The sequence below is a fragment of the Sphaeramia orbicularis genome, chromosome 17, assembly GCF_902148855.1.
Source record: "Sphaeramia orbicularis chromosome 17, fSphaOr1.1, whole genome shotgun sequence".
NCBI classification, from domain to species: domain Eukaryota; kingdom Metazoa; phylum Chordata; class Actinopteri; order Kurtiformes; family Apogonidae; genus Sphaeramia; species Sphaeramia orbicularis.
In genome coordinates, this window is record NC_043973.1 from 35,860,109 (window position 1) to 35,880,146 (window position 20,038).

The window sequence follows — 20,038 nt, forward strand, 5'->3', positions numbered from 1 at the left end:
ATGCTTCCTTCTGCTGAGAAGCTTTATGCAGATGCTGATTTCATTTTCCAGCAGGACTTGGCACCTGCCCACACTGTCAAAGGAACCAAAAGCTAGTCAGTGACCCTGGTGTTACTGTGACTGATGGGCCAGAAAACTCACCTGAGCTGAAGCCCATAGAGAATCTATGGAGGATTGTCCAGAGGAAGATGAGAGACACCAGATCCAACAATTACAGAAGAGCTGAAGGACACTGTCAAACCAACCTGGGCTTCCATTCCACCTGAGCAGGTCTACAGGCTGATCACCTCCATGACACCACACACTGATGCAGTAATTCATGTAAAAGTAGAACCTACCAAGTCCTGAGTACATAGAAATGAACAGACTTTTCAGAAACCTGACATTTCTGTTTAAAATATCCTTTTTTAATGGATTTTATGCAATATTCTAATTTTCTGAGACACAGTATTTTGGGTTTTCATTATCTGTAAGACATAAACATCAAAATTTCAAGAAATAAGGCTTGAAATATTTCACTCTATGTCTAATGAGTCATATAATACATGGGTTTCATCGTCTGAAATGACTGACAAAAAATATTGAACTTTTTCATGATATTCTAATTTTTTGAGCTGCACCTGTATGATGCCTAACACTGCCAAAGCATCAAAGGAAGTACAATGACTAAATAATTAGTTTTTTGAAATGAAAAAAGTTTTTCTTTTACTAATGACAACTATTACTAATTATTTTACTCTTCCATATCGGCCTAAGGGAAATTATGAGTATTAAAAATGTTACACTTCATGTTACAGTTCATGGGATGGATTTGTGAAATGCAAAATTTACACTGAAGATATTAACAATCATGTTTTTCAAAATCATTTTCAAAAGGATTTTGAGCCACATACAGGCCAATTCAGGTTGGACCAGTAAAAATACTATCATAACAATCTATAAATAATGACAACTCCAAATTTTCTCTTTGTTTCAGTGTAAGAAAGTGAAATGCTATGAAAATGTTTCCGTTTACAAACTGTCCTTTCACAAAAAGACGTGACAAACTCGAACAAATATTAACAACCAGTAATGTCTTAAGATAAGTAAATGCAATTTTAACAATATTATGCATGTAGCAAAAATATTTTGTACCTTTCGATCCACTGCAATCTGTAGGTTGTAATGAACATATGAAGATAAGCTCAGACATAATATTGTTAAAACTGCACTAATTTTTTTTTTCCAAGAAATTTCCGGTTGTTCATGATTGTTAATGGGATTCACCTTTTTTTAAGGATACTTATGTAAACATTTTCATAATGCCATTTTACATTTTTCACTGTTATTATTTTACTGGTCCAGCCCACTTGAGATCATATTGGGCTGTTTGTGACCCCTGAACTAAAAGGAATTACATAATTACTACTGTGATTAATATGTTTCAGCTGCAACATCCCTATCTGATGCATTAAGTAGTTTTTCATTTCATAAACAGCCAGCAGTTTGATAGAAAGAATAAAGACTGGACTGTGTTTAAATGGAAAAAGGTCATGTGGTCTGATGAGTCCAGATTGACCCTGTTCCAGAGTGATGAGTGCATCAGGGTAAGAAGAGAGGTGGATGAAGTGATTACCCATCATGCCTAGTGTGTGCAGTACAAGCTTGAGAGGGCAGTGTTACAATCAGTAGTGTAGGGTCTAGATTCAGTAACGTTATGTGACCAAAAAATGATCAAAAATAAATGTGGCTTTGCATAATCTTATTGAAACAAGTGTGCCTTTGTTAAAGCTAATAATTAATTAAGATTTAGACAAAATACTAGTCTGGGTCTTTTTTTTTTTTTTTTTTTTTTTTTTTTTTTTTACCAGGCTTTGTATCTTTATATACAGTTTATGGTGCTTCTTGGACTGCCGACAGGTCATCTTGGGTTGTGGTGGAAATGTCATGTTACTCTGGTGAAGAAAAGAAATAAACTGATTTCCAGACAGTGCTTTGTATCAAGTTTATTCTGCATAAAGAAACAATCTGACAGAGTACAACAATGCAGTCTGATCAGAGTGACTCTCTGAAAGGAAAGAAATGACAAGCTCAAATGTCATCTTTGTTACTGTGTGTGTATGTGACAGTTTGTTTAGATGAAGAAACACCTGCCAGATGCTGCCCCCGCCTTCAAGGCTGAGCTGTGTCTGTGCTGTGACCCCCATGCATATCTGGCAGGGACAGGCTGACGTGGTGGGCTGCCAGCAGGTTGTTTATGGATAGTTCATGCTCAGTATTGTAGACAATAATAACGCGTAGGCAGTAATGATCGGTAAATAGGTCATGAATTAATGCAAGCGTAAAACTCTCCATTACAGGGTATAGTTTGAGTTTGATGAACTGACAAAAAGGGAAAAGGTATTGACAGATTTTTCAATAATAAAGCTGCTGTATTTAGAAAGCATAAATACCTATAATGACATGAATATGAAATGAAATGAGCTATATGAATGGAAACTGAAAAATATAGTATGAATGTAATATAGATAAACCCACTAGGGAATCTTGGTGTAAAAGGGGCTTATGTTTACTGGTTGAGATTATGCTGTAAAATGCCTGTACTAAAATGTCTGTACATTTAATGTGGTCAGGTCTATTGATCACATCAGTGGGTCATCATCTGTTCCCCCGTGGATCCAAAAATATGTATTCATGAGGTTAAATCCCTGGTTAAAAGGCAGTCAAAAGACAACGTTGCAATTATTGCTTGCTGAACACCTTTCATTCCTGCTTATTTGGTTTATATTATTGATGTACCAGACCATACCATACCATACCATACCATACCATACCATACCATACCATACCATACCATACCATACCAACTTTATTTATAATGCACTTTAAGAACTTTACAGCTGACCAAAGTGCCGTGCACCAAACATAAAACAAGGGATTAAATAAGTAAATAAGTAAGAACAGTGATAACACAGGGTGCAAAGCAGGCTAAGAACAACAAAATACAACCATCATAAAAACAAAGACAAATTAAAATCTGATAAATACAGCATTATACACACACACACATACACACACACACACACACACACACACACACACATATAAAAAAGAAACACGTCACTCATTGATTAAAAGCCAATGAGAAAAAGTGCGTTTTTAGACGTGATTTAAATACAGGCACAGACTGAGCCTGTTGAACATCTAAGGGCAACTGGTTCCACAGCTTTAGGACAACAACAGAAAAGGCTGTTATATTACTGATGTGCCTCTACCTTAGTTGTCAGAGTGGTGCAGTAAATTTCTATTTTTTAATCATCATGAAAAGTTATTCAGTGCATTGTAAGGAACTTTAGATGAGTTTCTTGGCACCTCATATGCCATGAGTCAACTATGGCGCACCAGGAGTGACGGAATTAAATAAATAAATACATCACTAAATAAGTTCTTAAATGGGTCCATTAATTAAAATTGGAAATACATACATTAAATAGATAAATACATCTATCAATTATTATTCAAATGTGACATGAATTAAAACAGCAATTGAAGCATATATAATTATTTCACTACTTAATTAAGTATTTCATGGTCTCTGCTCAAGAATGCCACAATGAATTAATTTTAGCTGTCACTGTGGCTCATCAACAGACACTAACGTCAGATTGGTTATCCTGCACAGAAAGTCAAGACAACTCCATCCCAGATAATGGAGTGATGCAGAGCCAGTCAACACACCCCCACACATTAGGGGGCAGTGTTCATCTGATTTACCTTTGTCTGGATATGGTTTCTACCACTAAAAACCATGATGGAAGATGCAGCTTGGTGCTTACTTCTCCCGCCTGTCCTCTGTTTTGATAAGTTACTTGACTGGACCAATCACAACAGTTTCTGCCGTCAGAACATCAGTCAGTAAGAAAAACTCCCATCTGCTTTACGATCACTGTACGGTCAGTTTCTTGGTCGGAAAGTACGGAAATTACTCGAAGAAGTGTTCCTAAAGCAAGAGAGAGCTCATGAAGATCCTCCATTAAGGAACGGCCATGTTTTTAAAGTGTGTACTTCAGGCTAAAGCAATCATCTTGACTAGATAAGTGTAAACCCCGCCCACTGACTTTGATGGACGAGGTTGACAGGTAAAATAAAATTATTGCGGCACTCTTGGCACAGGACAATGAAATATTTAAATGAATAATTAGATATGCTTTAATTGATATTTTAATTAATTCATGAGACATTTAAGTAATTATTGACAGATATATTTATTTATTTAATGTATGCATTTCCACTTTTAATTAACAAATTAATTAATTAATCAATGACACATTTAAGGCCTTTTTAAATGATGTATTCATTTATTTAAGTTTGGCACGCCTGGCACTCTATTCTTAACATGTTTAAAAAAAAAAAAAAAAGAAATAATAATAATAATAATAATAAGTCTTAATTTAGTTTCATACTTCACTTATGTATCAGGGTGTATCATATTCAAATGTATTATGTTTAATAGAGGTTTTGGCCTGCAGCTATGTAGTAAAAGTGTTTACTTTTGTTCAGTTAAATGAAGTGTTTCATTTATGTTGTGTTCCATCTTAATTCACTCAGTGACATCAGAAGTGAGAAAATCTCATATGTGATACCAAATTTATTGAAGTTCACATTTTGGCTGGAGAAAAGTTCTATTAAATTTAACCATGTGGTTTTAATTCCCAGGTTTTAGGACTAAGACATTTATTTATCCATACGATTTATGTTTATTGTTCTTTAAGTGCTCCATTTATGACAATTTGCTTGTGAAAGTGAAAAAATCATAGTACAAAATCACAACTTTAAGGGTATTAAAAGTGATAGTTTTTCTAATTTCCACTAGGTGGCAGTAGCACATTAACTGTGATGACAGCACACAGTGTTTTTACATGCACTGTTTTTGGCCTTATTTGGAAGAACACTAAATTCCTAACTAAGCCGTTTAAATAACTAATGAAAATAAATGTTGCACTAATATTCTGTGCATACCCGAACTATAAAACACTGTCTTGAAATAGTCAGTTTTCAATATGTGCTCATATCCAACACGCTATTGGAATAATGTTTCATAATATTTCAACCTGAAATCTGGGCTTTTCTTCAGCACATTCGTCTCCTGCAGTCAGGATCTTTGTCTTTACTCCTGCTGAGTGTAAACAGGGGCTGTGGAGTGTGACCTGCAGTACATTTGTTTTATACATGTCCAGAAAAACTACACAAACCTGACATAATACTGGCAACTCCTGTATGTTTTAATCCCACAATGCTCTGCTCAAGATGTGCACATAAATGAACTCACACAAATATCTGAATGTCCACACCAGGATACACACAGCATTTTTGTTCAGTTCATCATATATTTCATTTGACAACAGTTAGTACAGTCGCAGAAAAAATTATTAGACCATCAAAAGTCATCAAAAACAACAGTTATGCAATCAAGTACTAACTCCTGGGTGTATCATGTGACTAAAACAGACAGAAAAGAAAACATGCAATGACTAAAAGCACTGTTTTTGTCAGTACAATGCCATAGATATTGATGGAAGAACTGAAGTGATCTTGGTTATTATCAAGAAAACATGGAAAATTGTTAGATATCAGCTGTTAAATTATACTCTTATGAGCTATTTTTGTTGTTATCATTATATTTGTCCAAACAAATGTACCTTTAGTTGGACCAGGCATTAACCCTTTCATGCATAGTGGTCACTCCAGTGGACAGTTATTCTACAGCTGTTCTCTTATCGTATTTTCCAGGATTTTATTGTTTTAATTCCATATCAGCCAACACAGTGGACGTTTATGCATCATCCTATACACTGGGATTCATACCATTACTGAAACTTTGCTGTTCTTGATAAACCTGATCTGCACTAACATGTCTGAGTGTAAATCAGGTGCTCGTTATTGTTGTTAGACTGTCATTAAAATTATTATTATTTTTTTTTTTTTTTACATAGAATCTCCATAAAGTGAGTAGTAACTAGTATTAGAGTTTGTTAAAATGTGACAAAACATCAGATTAACAACATTTTAAAAATTATTTCATAGTTTTCACACAGTATGTCAGTAAATACATGTTTCTTTGCTTCAAAATTTAACCCTTTCATGCACAGTGGTCACTCCAGTGGACTGTTCTTCTCCAGCTGTTCTCTTGTATATTCATGGATTTTGTTGTTTTAGTTCCATATCAGCCAACACAGTGGACACTTATGCACCATCCTATAATACACTGCAATTCATACCATTCCTGTAACTTTGCAGTTCTTGAGAAACCTGATCTGTAGCAACGTATTTGAGTGTAAATCAATTGCTAATTGTTATTACACTGTAATTAACAGTTTTGTTTTTTTTTTGTTTTTTTTAAAGTTGTTGTGTTTTATTGTTTTTTTTGCATATTATTTGAGTAATAGCTACTATTATAGTATGTTAAAATGTGAGAAAACATCAGATTAGCAGCCTTTTAAAAAAAATTATTTCAGAGTTTTCACACAGTATGACAGTAAACACATGTTTCTTTGCTTCAAAAATTAAATGCATGGTGTCCAGGTGAGTGGACATTTTTGTAAGGTTCATTAAAAAAAAAAAAAAAAAAATTCAATCACATTGTTTTTTCATGCCTAAAGAGGAATAAAAACACTCAGGAAAAAAAAAAAATCTTGATTAAGGTTCTCATAATTCATGCATGAATGGGTTAAACACATGGGGTCCAGCTGAGTAGACATTTTTGCAACTCCATGAAAAATAGGTTCATAAAAAACTATTTCAATCACATTCTTTTTTGGTAACACTTTACTTGAAGGTCTAGTTTATAATGCATTAAGCACACATTCATAATGCATTTATAATGCATTATAAAAGTCATTACAACAGTTTATGATCATGTACAACAACTTATACCAAGGTTAATAAAGTATTATAAGTGTAGGCATAATGTATTATAAATTCAGCTTTCATCATGTTTTATACATCCATACCAAAGTGACAGTGTAATAAGTTACAGGAGGACTTTAAGAACTTCTAGTAAAGTGACAATTGTAGCAATTAGCAATTGTATGGTATTATAACACAAGTATGATGATGTATGAGCAGTATCTGCTGGATCTGAGAAAAGTGTAAGAAAAAAAATATACATCAAAATGTTCTGAATAACTCTGTTTTGCAAAAATAAAACATTAAAAGAACAGAGACAGTAAATACAAGTGTTACATGCTGCTTTATACATAAATAAAAAATAATGTGGCAGCTCTAAATCTTTGTTAATTCAAACACATACTTTTTTTTTTTTTAATAAAAATTAAATCTATAAAATAGATGGGTATAGGCACCAGTGACAAAACCTCATAAAAATTCCCTACCTAAAAAACTAAATTCCTTCACACTGCTTCTCTGCCTGAATCCAAATCTCCCAATGTTTATCCGAGAACTTTAAACTTAAAACCAAACATCTGAGGAACTAAACAATGCACTTTCAAGAACAAACCATACGCTTAATTTACATTTAATGTGCAATGGTTAATTGTTATGATGGATAGAATGTGTTCTGTTGTCACTTTGGTATGGATGTATAAAACATTATGAAAGCTGAATTTATAATACATTATGGCGACACTTATAATACTTTATTAACCTTGGTGTAAGTTATTGTACATGATCATAAACTGTTGTAATGACTTTTATAATGCATTATAAATGCTTTAGAATGTCTTATGAATGTGCGCTTAATGCATTATAAACTAGACCTTCAAATAAAATGTTACCATTTTTTTTTCATGCCTAAAGAGGAATAAAAACACTCAACACTCACACAAGGTTCTCACAGTTCATGCATGAAAGGGTTAAAATGAATAAGAAACTGAAGAAAACAAGGGTGGTCTAATATTTTTTTTTCCATGACTGTATATATGTTCTCTTATTATACAAAGTGCAAATTCACAAAATTCATAATAGTCCTGCAGTTATGTGGCTTTCCTTTCTATAAGATCCTAAATAATACGGTTTTCAGTCTTGCCATTTGCTTCCTGAAGCAGAGGCAGCGCTGGGCTGAAAGCCAGTTGTACCTTTAGCCTTTTGTGATGCTGTTTGTTCACTGTGCACCTGATGGCAGTGTGTGCAGTTTGTTCAGTCCATTAGACACCTTTCAGATGGTATGAAAGTGGCTGCACAGTGTCTCTTAACAACAGTTGCTCAGTCTGTTTGGTACTTTAGCACCTTTTACATGGGTGCTGTCAGTCCCCATGCCAGAGATGGAGGTCACGCTGCAGGAGGATCGCTTTTGAATCAGGCTGGAGTAGATCTCCGGTGCTTTTGGTTTTCAAGGCTTTCCGGTGCTTCCTGAGGCCTTTCTGCTTCAAGGCTGCGTCAGATAGAACTTTGTATTGCTCCGAATGAATAAAGCGTTGAAAGGAGCCATTCTCCATCAGGCTGTAGACTTTCTTCTGTGCCGCAACAAAACAAGACGCAGTCGGCTGCTGAAGACTCCGGCTGATCGCATCTCTTGTGGAGAAATCCAAGTTTACCTGCCAATTGTTGAAAAGTAATACACAGTTCCATTTGAGTTGACGCAGTAACAGTACATTCTGTACTTTGTCTGCGACCGCCTGCGTCACTGTCACAGTCTGATAGTATCTGGTTAAACTTTGGTTGTTGTGGTTTATGGTATTATCATTTCTTTTACATCACAGCTGACACATTCATTCATTCATGCTGGATCTCTTCTGGCATTGTTCACACACTAAGAAACCGTGGAAGGACTTCAGCAGATTTATTATTGACCATGTTTTCAGAGACTTTGTCATGTCTTGGAAAAATGGATTATTTTGTTATTATAGATACTCCAAAAAGGAAAAATAAATAAATAAATAAATTATTTCTTTTACTTGCTAAATTTTTCATTCACAAATGTAAGTTCTGTAACACAAAACCAATATTATTTATTTTCTGAAAGATGTTGAACTTTATTTAAAGCTACTGGATAAATCTGGAAACAAAAAGGCTGTAAAAACCATCAGTATTTGCTCTGATTTGGATATTGTATTGTAGTGTATTCCCCCTGGCAAACTTATGTTATTTTCTTGTTGTATACGTTGTCTGTATACTCTACCTCACTCAATAAAGATTTAATGAAAAAAAAAAAAAAAAAACTCAACAAAAAATAAAACATTTATTCATTTTCTGAACCCTCTTTGTCCTCACTAGGGTCACGGGGGTCGCTGGAGCCTATCCTACACTGGAAAAAATCTACATCTTACCAAGTGTATTCTTCTCATTTCTAGTCAAAATATTTCATCACACTTAAAACTAGAAGCACTCGGAGAGTGCAGACCTCCGCCAAGGCTGATCAGTGGCCCCCCCCACACCAAGGAGGTTATGTTTTTGCCAGGGTTTGTTTGTCTGTCTGTCTGTCTGTTTGTCTGTCCGTTAGTGTGCAACATGACTCAAAAAGTTATGGACAGATTTTGATGAAATTTTCTGGTCTGCCCACCCCCCCCCCCCCGATCACCACCAAAATTTAATCATTTCTTCCTTATCCCATTTCCAACAAACCCTGAAAATTTCATCAAAATCTGTCCATAACTTTTTGAGTTATGTTGCACACTAACGGACAGACAAACAGACAGACAAACAAACCCTGGCAAAAACACAACCTCCTTGGCGGAGGTAATAAGACATAATCACCTAAAGAGTAGCTTTTCTGTGAGATATAAGAACTTAATTCAAGATTTTTTTTTTGGTTAATTCAAGCAAAAAAAAGATCTGCCAACTGAACAGCTAAAAATGATCTTGGTAAGATTTCTTGAAATAAGATTTTCTAGATCTGTTGTCTAAAAATAAGTTCTTATATCTCAGTTTTTACCATTGTTGGTATGTAATAATTATAATGTAAGTTGACGGTTAACTGTTACCCGTGGTAACACCACCAGGCATGTACTTTGTTTCTTATTTTTCATACACATTTTGATTCTATAATGTAAATACTGTCGAATGACTTCATTCTAATTTGGTTTAGGCCTGTTTTGTTCATTGTTCTGGTTTGAAGTCAAAGGACAGGAGTGAGGATTTAAAATATTCTTATGTTCAGTTATTTGATGATGAGAATGGGGGTGGGATTAAATAAGTTTTTCTTCTTCCCACTCCTTTTTGAGTGTAGATGAATAATTTTGGAATTCTGAATTTACATGTATCCTATAAATGTTTGAAATAAACAAACAAATGAACAAATGAAATGAAATGAAAAGTTACTCTTCAGGTGATTATGTCTTATTTTAAGTGTGATGAGATAGTTTGACTAGAGATGACAAAAATACACTTGATTTGGATTTTATCCAGTGTAGCTACTTATGGGTGAAGGTGGGGTACATCCTGGACATGTCGTCAGTTCATCACAGGTCTGACATATAGAGACAAACAACCACTGTCACATTCACACCTATGGGCGATTTACGTTAACTGTGTAGACTTCTACGTTACAACTGGCTAACTTATCAGTGCATGTCTTTGGATGATGGGAGGAAGCCGGAGCACCTGGAGAGAACCCACACAGAACTGACACAGTGAATATTCATGTGCATTTGTTGAACCTGGCATAAGCCCAGTGTTTTTCAACCTTGGGGTCGGGACCCCATGTGGGGTCGCCTGGAATTCAAATGAGGTCGCCTGGAATTTATAGTAATTGATATAAAAAACAAAACAAAACAAAAAAAACAACTTACTAATAAAAAATATATGGTGAGTTGACAGATTCTGTTTCTGTGTCAAATGTTCATTGTGGTCAGTTTCAGATGCTGCAGCTCTTTCATAATTCATAGTTTCAGTTCTTGTTTGTTCAGTATTAATTGTCCTCCTTGTAAATCACAGCTGGACTGACTGTACATATCCTGACCAAGGAAAATAAAATTCTCCCTTTGTGCAGTAATCTACACCTGGATTTACTGCCTCTGTCCATAATAATATACATTATATAGACTAAACATCGTCTAAAATTAAGGTTTATTTGCAACATAGTATAGCAAACTATTACATGATCAAAAACAAATTAATTTTAGCAAAAAAATAAAGTCTCCGCTTTAAATGTCTGGGGTCGCCAGAAATTTGTGATGTTAAAATGGGGTCGTGAATAGGGATGTAATGATATGAAAATTTAATATAATGGTTATTGTGACCAAAATGATGATTACGGTATTGTTGAAATGTGTTCGAAATGTTCAAAAAGTACTGATACACAACCTGAATAATTTAACCAAGTTGTATTTTGAAAAACAAAACAAAACAAAACAAAAAAAAAAACACATAAAATAATAAGCACAGTGTTCCGTCTGTTGGCAGAAACATTCAAATATTAACATGTAAACATCAAACATACAAATGCACGTTAAAGATGGCACCTTATAGCCACTGTTTGACCATTTTCCAGATCAAGTTTGAGTTGAAAGTACGATAATCAAACATGGTTATCATAATAATTAGAATTTAAACGGTAATACTAACCGTCAGGAATTTTACCACAGTTTATTGTTATACCAGTAATCGTTACATCCCTAGTCATGAGCCAAAAAAGGTTGGGAACCACAGCATAAGCCTGACCTATCTCTTCTAGTTTGTCTTTACCTGTTTGGGCGACTCAGCCGTGATGAACTCCTCATAAATGTTTTCCGCTCTCCATCTCAGCTTCTCTGGACTCTCATGGGTTTTGTACTCTTGGCAGGCGAGCCAGAAGTCCAGGTTTTCTTCACAGAACTCAGACTTTAGGAAATCCCGAAACACTATTTGTCCACCTTTAACACAAGAGAACATAAATCCTTCATAGCACAAAAAAAAAAAAAAAAAATCAACAAGCATGATATTAGTTTTCTGTTGCTTGAGAGAAGATGAAAATTACGTTTATGGGAAAGAAGTGTCTCAAGAGATTCCCCCAGCAGGCTTGTTTCATTTGTTGCTTGCCTGAGGAATAAAAATTAAGGATTTTAGTTTCATTTTTAATCTAAATAAAACTTCAAATGGTGTACTATATTAGTGTGTAATATTAGCAAAAAATACCTGTAGATTTTCCTCCACGGCAATGGACTCTGCATAAAGTCATGTATTCGGGATTTCCATGCAGTATGTCTTCTGAGAGGGATTACAGGGATAAATAAAAAACCCAGAACATGAAAAGAAAGCATGGTTCCTTAAAATACAGCCCCCCCCCCCCCCCCCCCCTGTATTAACCCTTTCATGCACAGTGGTCACTCCAGTGGTCAGTTCTTCTCCAGCTGTTCTCTTGTATATTCATGGATTTTGTTGTTTTAGTTCCATATCAGCCAACACAGTGGACACTTACGCATCATCCCATACACTGACATTCAGACCATTACTGTAACTTTACTGTTCTTGATAAAACTTTGTTGTTCTAGATAAACCTAATCTGCACTAACATGTTTGAGTGTACATCAGTTGCTAATTATTAGGCTATTGGACCATAATTAACAGTTTTCTTGAACCTTTTTTTTTTTTTTTTTCTGCATATTATCTCTATGAATTGAGTAACAACTAGTATTAGAGTATGTTAAAATGTGAGAAAATGGCATTAGTGGCATTAAAAATGTTTTTAATTTCATATTTTTCACACAGTATATCATTTTGTGATCATGGGTTTTAACCCTTTCATGCACAGTGGTCACTCCAGTGGTCAGTTCTTCTCCAGCTGTTCTCTTGTATTTTCATGGTTTTGTTATTTTAGTTCCATATCAGCCAACACAGTGGATATTTATGCACCATCCCATACACTGTAATTCATACCATTACTGTAACTTTGCTGTTGTAGATAAACCTGATCTGCACTAACATATGTGAGTATAAATCAATTGCTAATTGTTATTAGACTGTAATTAACCGTTTAAAAACAAAACAAACATGTTTTTTTGCATATTATCTGAGTGTGTAATAGCTAGTATTAGCATATGTTAAAATGTGAGAAAATATCAGACTAGCAGCATTAAAAATGTTTTTATTTCATATTTTTCACACAGTATATCACTTTCTGATCATGGGTTTTAACCCTTTCATGCACAGTGTACACTCCAGTGGTCAGTTCTTCTCCAGCTGTTCTCTTGTATATTCATGGTTTTGTTGTTTTAGTTCCATATCAGCCAACACAGTGGACACTTATGCACCATCCCATACACAGTAATTCATACCATTACTGTAACTTTGCTGTTCTAGATAAACCTGATCTGCACTAACATATTTGAGTATAAATCAATTGCAAATTGTTATTAGACTGTAATTAACAGTTAAAAAAAACAAAACATGTTTTTTTGCATATAGCTAGTATTAGAGTATGTTAAAATGTGAGAAAATATCAGACTAGCAGCATTAAAAATGTTTTTATTTCATAGTTGTCACACAGTATGTTTCTTCAAAAATGAAACACATGGTGTCCAGCTGAGTGGACATTTTTGTAACTCCATGAAAGACAGGGTTGTAAAAGAAATTCAATTGCACTCTTTTTTTTTCATGGCTAAAGAGCGAAAAAAAAAAATTACTCAAGAAAAAAATATTGACTAAGGTTCTCATAATTGATGCATGTAAGGGTTAAAAATAAGCCACACTTACATTCTCTGTGTGTTGTGGAGGTCCAGAGGAGCTGTGCTACAGAGTCCATTCATTGTGGAGTGTGAATAACATGACCTCCCCTGGGTAATGTGAAGGCATGTCTCCGTCTGCATGTTGCAACTGAACAAATGTCCTTGTATTTCCAGTCTTACGGCTTCTTTATTAGATGCGAATTCTTGTTTATATGAGGGTCAAAGCAGAAGTGGAATGGGTACAGCTCCCACATGTCTTTTATTCTTGTCTGTCTTGTGTCTTTACCCTACGTTGACAGATATGCTGATTTTTACATAATTAGAAGGAACCACATGCATACTAAGTGCGTCAAACCTTGTGCTCTTCCTTAATATAGAACAAAACTGGGCTGTGTATCACCGCTGCCATCACATTCTTCAAAGTTAAAGCATTACATAGGCTATTGAAAGTCACACAGTCTCGACGTCACTTCAAGTCTGTGCTATTTTTAAGTCGCAGGTCAAGTGGTCACAAGTTTCCTTTGTAAGTTTGTCTTATTTGGTGTTGTTCCCACTATGTTTCTTTTCCAGTCTCAGGATGACTTTTACTGCCGGCTTTTCTGCTTCTTTGAGACACTTCATATCATCCAGTAATGGTTATTAAAAAGTTTTAATGACTTTTCATAGAGAAGTGATACGGCCCTCTAGATGATCAAAAATAATTTGAAAGTGATGATATTGTCAGTGGGAAATCTGAAGTTGCTGCTGTTCAGTCAGTATTTTCACAGTCGACAGGTTTAAAGACCATGTCAGGCCGTCTATCAGATTTATCGGTCTGAGAGTCATAGGTTGTGACTCACTGATTCCCTTTGGAAATAATTATAGATACATTAAAAGCTAGAATAAAATACTTTAGCTTCCACGCTTTTCTCTCTCACTTTATTAAATCATGTTTAACCAGTCTTTGGTAGCTCAGTTTATTATTTATTATCCATTTTTCAATGTGATACTTGAAAAAACAAGAAAACAATTGTGAAATAATAAATTAACAAGAAAAGTATAAAAACAAACGTACAAATATCAATGGTCGACAACTATTTATGAATTTATTTTTTTTAGAAATGATCTGCCTAGGAGATAAAATGTAATCAATCTTACACACTTTAACCCATAAAGACAAAAATATCTACCAGTGACCAAAAGTATCTACTGATGTAAAATGTTTAATAAGGTTAGATCCACTAATTCTATCAATCCATGTAACAAATTGGTGTAAAATGGAGCTAGTCATCTTTTCATGGTCATCAGATATGACCCATTTGGATGTTCAGAGGCTCCGTCGTTACCATGGAAACACTGTCATCTTCTACAACATTGACTCACCAGTAAAACCCATGGAGTTGGATCAATGACAGTAGATGGAAACACTTAGTTTACGTTTAACTAATGATATATTTTACGGAAAAAGTCCCTTTTTCATCAGTTTTCTCAGTTTTTGGTATAATAATCCTCTCAGCACGATAGTTAAACTACATGATCAGTAAATTAAATATCGGAAAATACCTGATTTTAACCGAAAAAGTGCAAAATAGAGAGAATAATATTATGGTAAATGGAGATAAATCACTTAAGAAAGGTTAAATACAGAGAAAAATTAATTTGGGAACTGCCACAAAAGTAGCACTGGGTCTTTATGGGTTAATATGATAATTTGAAAACAAATGACAAAAGTGCTTATTAGCTGATCTATATGATAAAGTCTAATTACACATATATTGGGTTATGTACATTTATATGATAGATTCATAAATCTTCCAGTAGAAAGAACCTGTAAAATGAATGTATTATAATGTACAGACAGTGTTTTGAAGTAGATCTGGTAGCTCTGAGACAAACATTACTTTTGATTTAAACCGATTAACCCTCATTAATTCTCAGAATTTCACATTTTGACTCAAGACTGTATCTGTTTCAGGACTCTATTGTGGTGTCATGAAAATCTGATTGTCCTTTTTTTTATTGATAGGGGGATTTTTGAGATGAACAGTTGCATCCCCCTGGAAAAAATCACTTATTGTCTCAGAAAATTCTATAACAACTTTTGGAAAATTTGGCAGCCATATTTAGATCATATCGGTACACCTGTTACATCTGTTACACCAAGTACTTCATGTAATAACCTGTAGTGTCCTTGCACACTGACTGTTTTTTTGTTACTTCCGCCAAGGAATGACGGTTATGTTTTCATCTGGGTCTGTCTGTTTGTCTGTTTGACTGTTTGCAAGATAACTCAAAAAGTTATGGACGGACTTGGATGAAATTTTCAGGAAATGTTGATACTGGCACAAGGAACAAATGATAACATTTTGGTGGTGATGAGGGGGTGGGGTGGGGGGGCGGACGGACTGATCTGCCTTGGCCGGGGTCTGCGCTCTCCAAGTGCTTTTCTAGTTACCTCCGGCAAGGAAGTTCCAAACCCTGGCAAAAACAGCCAGGGTTTGTTTGTTTGTTGGTTCATTAGCAACATAACTGAAAAAGTTATGGATGGATTTTGATGAAATTTTCAGGAAATGTCCGAAATGGGACGAGTAAGAAAATGATTAGATTTTGGGAATGATCAGGGTCACTGTCTGGATCCAAAAATTTTTAAAAGGATTCTTTATCATTGGGAGATAGGGATATTTTCAACATATATACAGGGTGGGGAAGCAAAATTTACAATATTTTGAGGCAGGGATTGAAAGACAGTGTATGACCAATTAGTTTACTGAAAGTCATGAGAATTTATTTGCCACAAGAAAACTGACATAATAGAAAATCTTTTTATTCTATGTGTCCTCCTTCTTTCTCAATAACTGCCTTCACACGCTTCCTGAAACTTGTGCAAGTGTTCCTCAAATATTCGGGTGACAACTTCTCCCATTCTTCTTTAATAGTATCTTCCAGACTTTCTCCTAATAGTTTTGCTCATAGTCATTCTCTTCTTTCCATTATAAACAGTCTTTATGGACACTCCAACTATTTTTGAAATCTCCTTTGGTGTGACGAGTGCATTCAGCAAATCACACACTCTTTGACGTTTGCTTTCCTGATTACTCATATGGGCAAAAGTTTCTGAAAAGGTATGGATAATAGTGTTAGGTATGATTATGGCATCAATATATGTTTGGTTTCAAAACAACTGACGTAGTCCCTGCTGAGAAAAAACAACTAAATGTTCATTGTAAATTTTGCTTCCCCACCCTGTATGTGTAACTGCACAATGAATGGTCAGAGTGCTTGGTAAAAAAAACAAAACAACATAAGTTCCCAACAGATTCCACGAGATATTGAAGATTGAGGATCCAGATCAATCTTCTGGGTGGGGGGTGGGGGCGTTGTTTGTTTGTCTGTCTGTTAGCAAGATAACTCAAAAAATTATGGACAGATTTTGATGAAATTTTCAGGAAAAGTTGATACTGGCAAAAGGAATAAATGATTACATTTTAGTGGTGATGGGGGGTGGGGGGGCTGATCTGCCTTGGAGGAGGTCTGCGCTCTCCAAGTGCTTTTCTAGTTTTTTTTTTTTTTTTTTTTTTTTACCTTCGCCAAGGAGGTTATGTTTTTGCCAGCATTGGTTTGTCTGTCTGTCTGTCCGTGTGCAAGATAACTCAAAAAGTTATGGATGGATTTGGATGACATTTTCAGGAAAAGTTGATACTGGTACAAGGAACAAATGATAAAATTTTGGTGGTGATGGGGGGGTGGGCGGATCTGCCTTTGCGAAGGTCTGCGCTCTCCGAGTGCTTTTCTAGTTGTTTTTTTTTTTCTTTTTCTTTTTTGTATTCGTTTTTTTTTTTTTTTTTTTTTTTTTCATAAGAAGGTTATTCTTCTCGCCTTGCTTTTTGGTATGATTCTAAACTGTTGGTATACTGACATGTTTGTACATATTGCATATATAAAATGGAAAATAAAATATTTCAAAGTTTATATCTTAAAAACTATAGCCAACCAGCATTTTTGACTGAATTTTTCTTTATTAAGTAAGTAAGTACATTTTATTTACAGAGCACTTTTCACAGACAGAGTCACAAAGTGCTTTATCAAATCAAAATCAAATCAAATTTACAGAAACCCAACAGAATCCTCCAGGAGCAAACACTTGTGACTGTTGACAGTGGCGAGGAAAAACTTCCCTTTAACAGCAGAAACCTCAAGCAGAGCCAGACTCCTGACGGATGGCCGTCTGCCTTGACCAGTTGGAGTATTAGTGACTCAAACTTGGTAAGGTTATACTGCTTTAATTCTGGTGGAATTTTCCTTGTGCACTAGTGTATGTTTCCTGTTACAGTCAATATGGAAAACACAATGATACAACAAAGCAATCTTCAAAGTGCTAAAATTACCAAGCTTTGAATGGAAACTATACTATGTGTGGGAATGGCAGGTTTATTGCACTGGGAACAGTAGTGGTATGACCACAGTACAGGTATATTTGAAGCCACTGTTAAAATAGCTAATAAAATAAAGAAGACAATAACATCACAAGACAAACACAATGTGATAATGAGTGAGATACAACTAAGACCAAATAAAAAAAACTAATATAGACCAGAGTGAACATGAACCTGCCACAGAAACAACCATGTAGGCGTAAAACCTGTGATGTGCAAGAATTACCATGTGGTTCACAGGAACGGGTTGAGCACAGTTGAAACAGGAAGTAGTTATGAAAGGAAAAAGGTTCAACTTGACATCAGCGAGTGAACGGGAAAGTTCAACCTGACCTTTGATACCGGGATAAAGTGAAGAAGTGAATGCTGCTTTGGTGGAGATGACAGTAATTACAGTCATGCATCCATTTTGTGTAAGTAAAAGTTAAATCATGTGCACATTTGATCCTTGTTCAACCGCAAAAAGGGTCATATGAAAATGGTGCAGGTTAAGTTCAAGATATTTATTGTAATTATGAGTACGGAGCTGTGCAGAAGTCTGGGGTCACCCTTAGTTATGTTGTTTTTACATGGTTGTCATGAGGATAGCATGGATTTCTCAGTCGATTTTTGTAATAGATAGATACAGTTGCAGAAAAAAATATTAGACCACCCCTTGTTTTCTTCAATTTCTTGTTCATTTTAATGCCTGGTACAACTAAAGGTACATTTATTTGGGCAAATATAATGATAACTACAAAAATAGCTCATAAGAGTTTAATTTCAGAGCTGATACCTAGAAATTTTCCATGGTTTTCTTGATAAAAAACCAAAATCACTTCAGTTCTCCCATCAATATCTATGTTATTGTTCTGACAAAAACAGTGCTTTTATTCATTCCATGTTTTCTTTTCTGTCTGTTTTAGTCAAATGACACACACAGGAGTTAGGACTGGACTGCATAACCATTGTTTTTGACGACTTAATAATTTTTTCCGCGACTCTAGATAGAAGATAGAGAACCCCGCAGACACGAGGAGAACATGTGACCTCCACACACAAAGGTCCCACCCCATTGACTGGTACTGGAATCGAACCCAGGACCATCTTTTTGTGAGGCACAAGAGCTTTCCACTGCACCACCATGTCACTACTTATTTATTTTTTGGATGTATATACATATTTATTTATTTATTTATTTATTTATTTATTTATTTATTTATTTATTTATTTATTTATACGAGGGCCGTTCAACAAGTTCATGGCCTCACCCAGAACAGAACAACACAGACTGATCATTTATATTTTATTTTTCAACATAATCTCCATTTACAGCAATGCACTTGGTCCATCGATGTTCAAGCATCACTATCCCATCACGAAAGAATGTAACATCCTGTATTATAACAACCAGTATTTCTGGGTGAGGCCATGAACTTATTGAACAGCCCTTGTGTAAATATATATATATATATATATATACATATTTGCATGTACCACTAGAATTTTTTTTCTTTTTTTGCCACTAATGGGTAAGGAACCAAATATGGTAACTTCATTAACCTTGATATTCTACATAAAAACAAAATATTTGTATTTTGAAAAATATGGTTGAAATGTTGAATTTCAGAGTCTTACTATGAGTGCCCTATAAAGGGTTAATAGTGTCATTACACAAGAAACAATCCCATAATTAACTAAACAATATGAAATGCTGTTCATAATTTAGATGTGTCTTTGTCATCAATGAAAACATACAGATATAATCTCCTGAGTGAGAACTTAAGTATACTTTCAAATTCCTGCCTTAGTTACCACACAACCCAAACCCAGCTTCCGTATTCTTTTTGATCTGAATGCACAAGCCATTTTATAATAAACAAAAGAAGTCAAACTGCACTGAAAATACTCTTTTATCAATGTGATTTAAGAACTACAGCTGACATCTTATGATTAAATCCAAATATTTTTTGCAGAACACTACATTTATTATTAAGGTCAGCGCAAAGGACGTAGTGTAAACATAGACAGAGAGCATGAGAGGGCACAGACAAACAATAGAACATGTAA

General features: G+C 34.9%; 1 protein-coding gene across 2 annotated transcripts; it reads right to left on the reverse strand.

Moving 5' to 3' along the window:
- Positions 1 to 7,792: 7,792 nt before the first annotated feature.
- Positions 7,793 to 13,918, reverse strand: LOC115436690 (regulator of G-protein signaling 21-like). 2 transcript variants are annotated; one of them, XM_030159599.1, is made up of 5 exons: positions 13,606 to 13,918; positions 12,049 to 12,117; positions 11,891 to 11,952; positions 11,620 to 11,786; positions 7,793 to 8,531 (listed from the first exon to the last, which is right to left on the reverse strand). In XM_030159599.1, exons 1-5 carry the CDS (start codon positions 13,716 to 13,718, stop codon positions 8,241 to 8,243), a joined length of 702 nt encoding a protein of 233 aa, XP_030015459.1. In that variant the 5' UTR covers positions 13,719 to 13,918; the 3' UTR covers positions 7,793 to 8,240. The 2 variants fall into 2 exon arrangements, with proteins under 2 accessions (XP_030015459.1, XP_030015458.1); XM_030159598.1 differs by having other exon boundaries at positions 12,049 to 12,120; positions 13,606 to 13,916.
- Between the last annotated feature and the right edge of the window lie 6,120 nt (positions 13,919 to 20,038).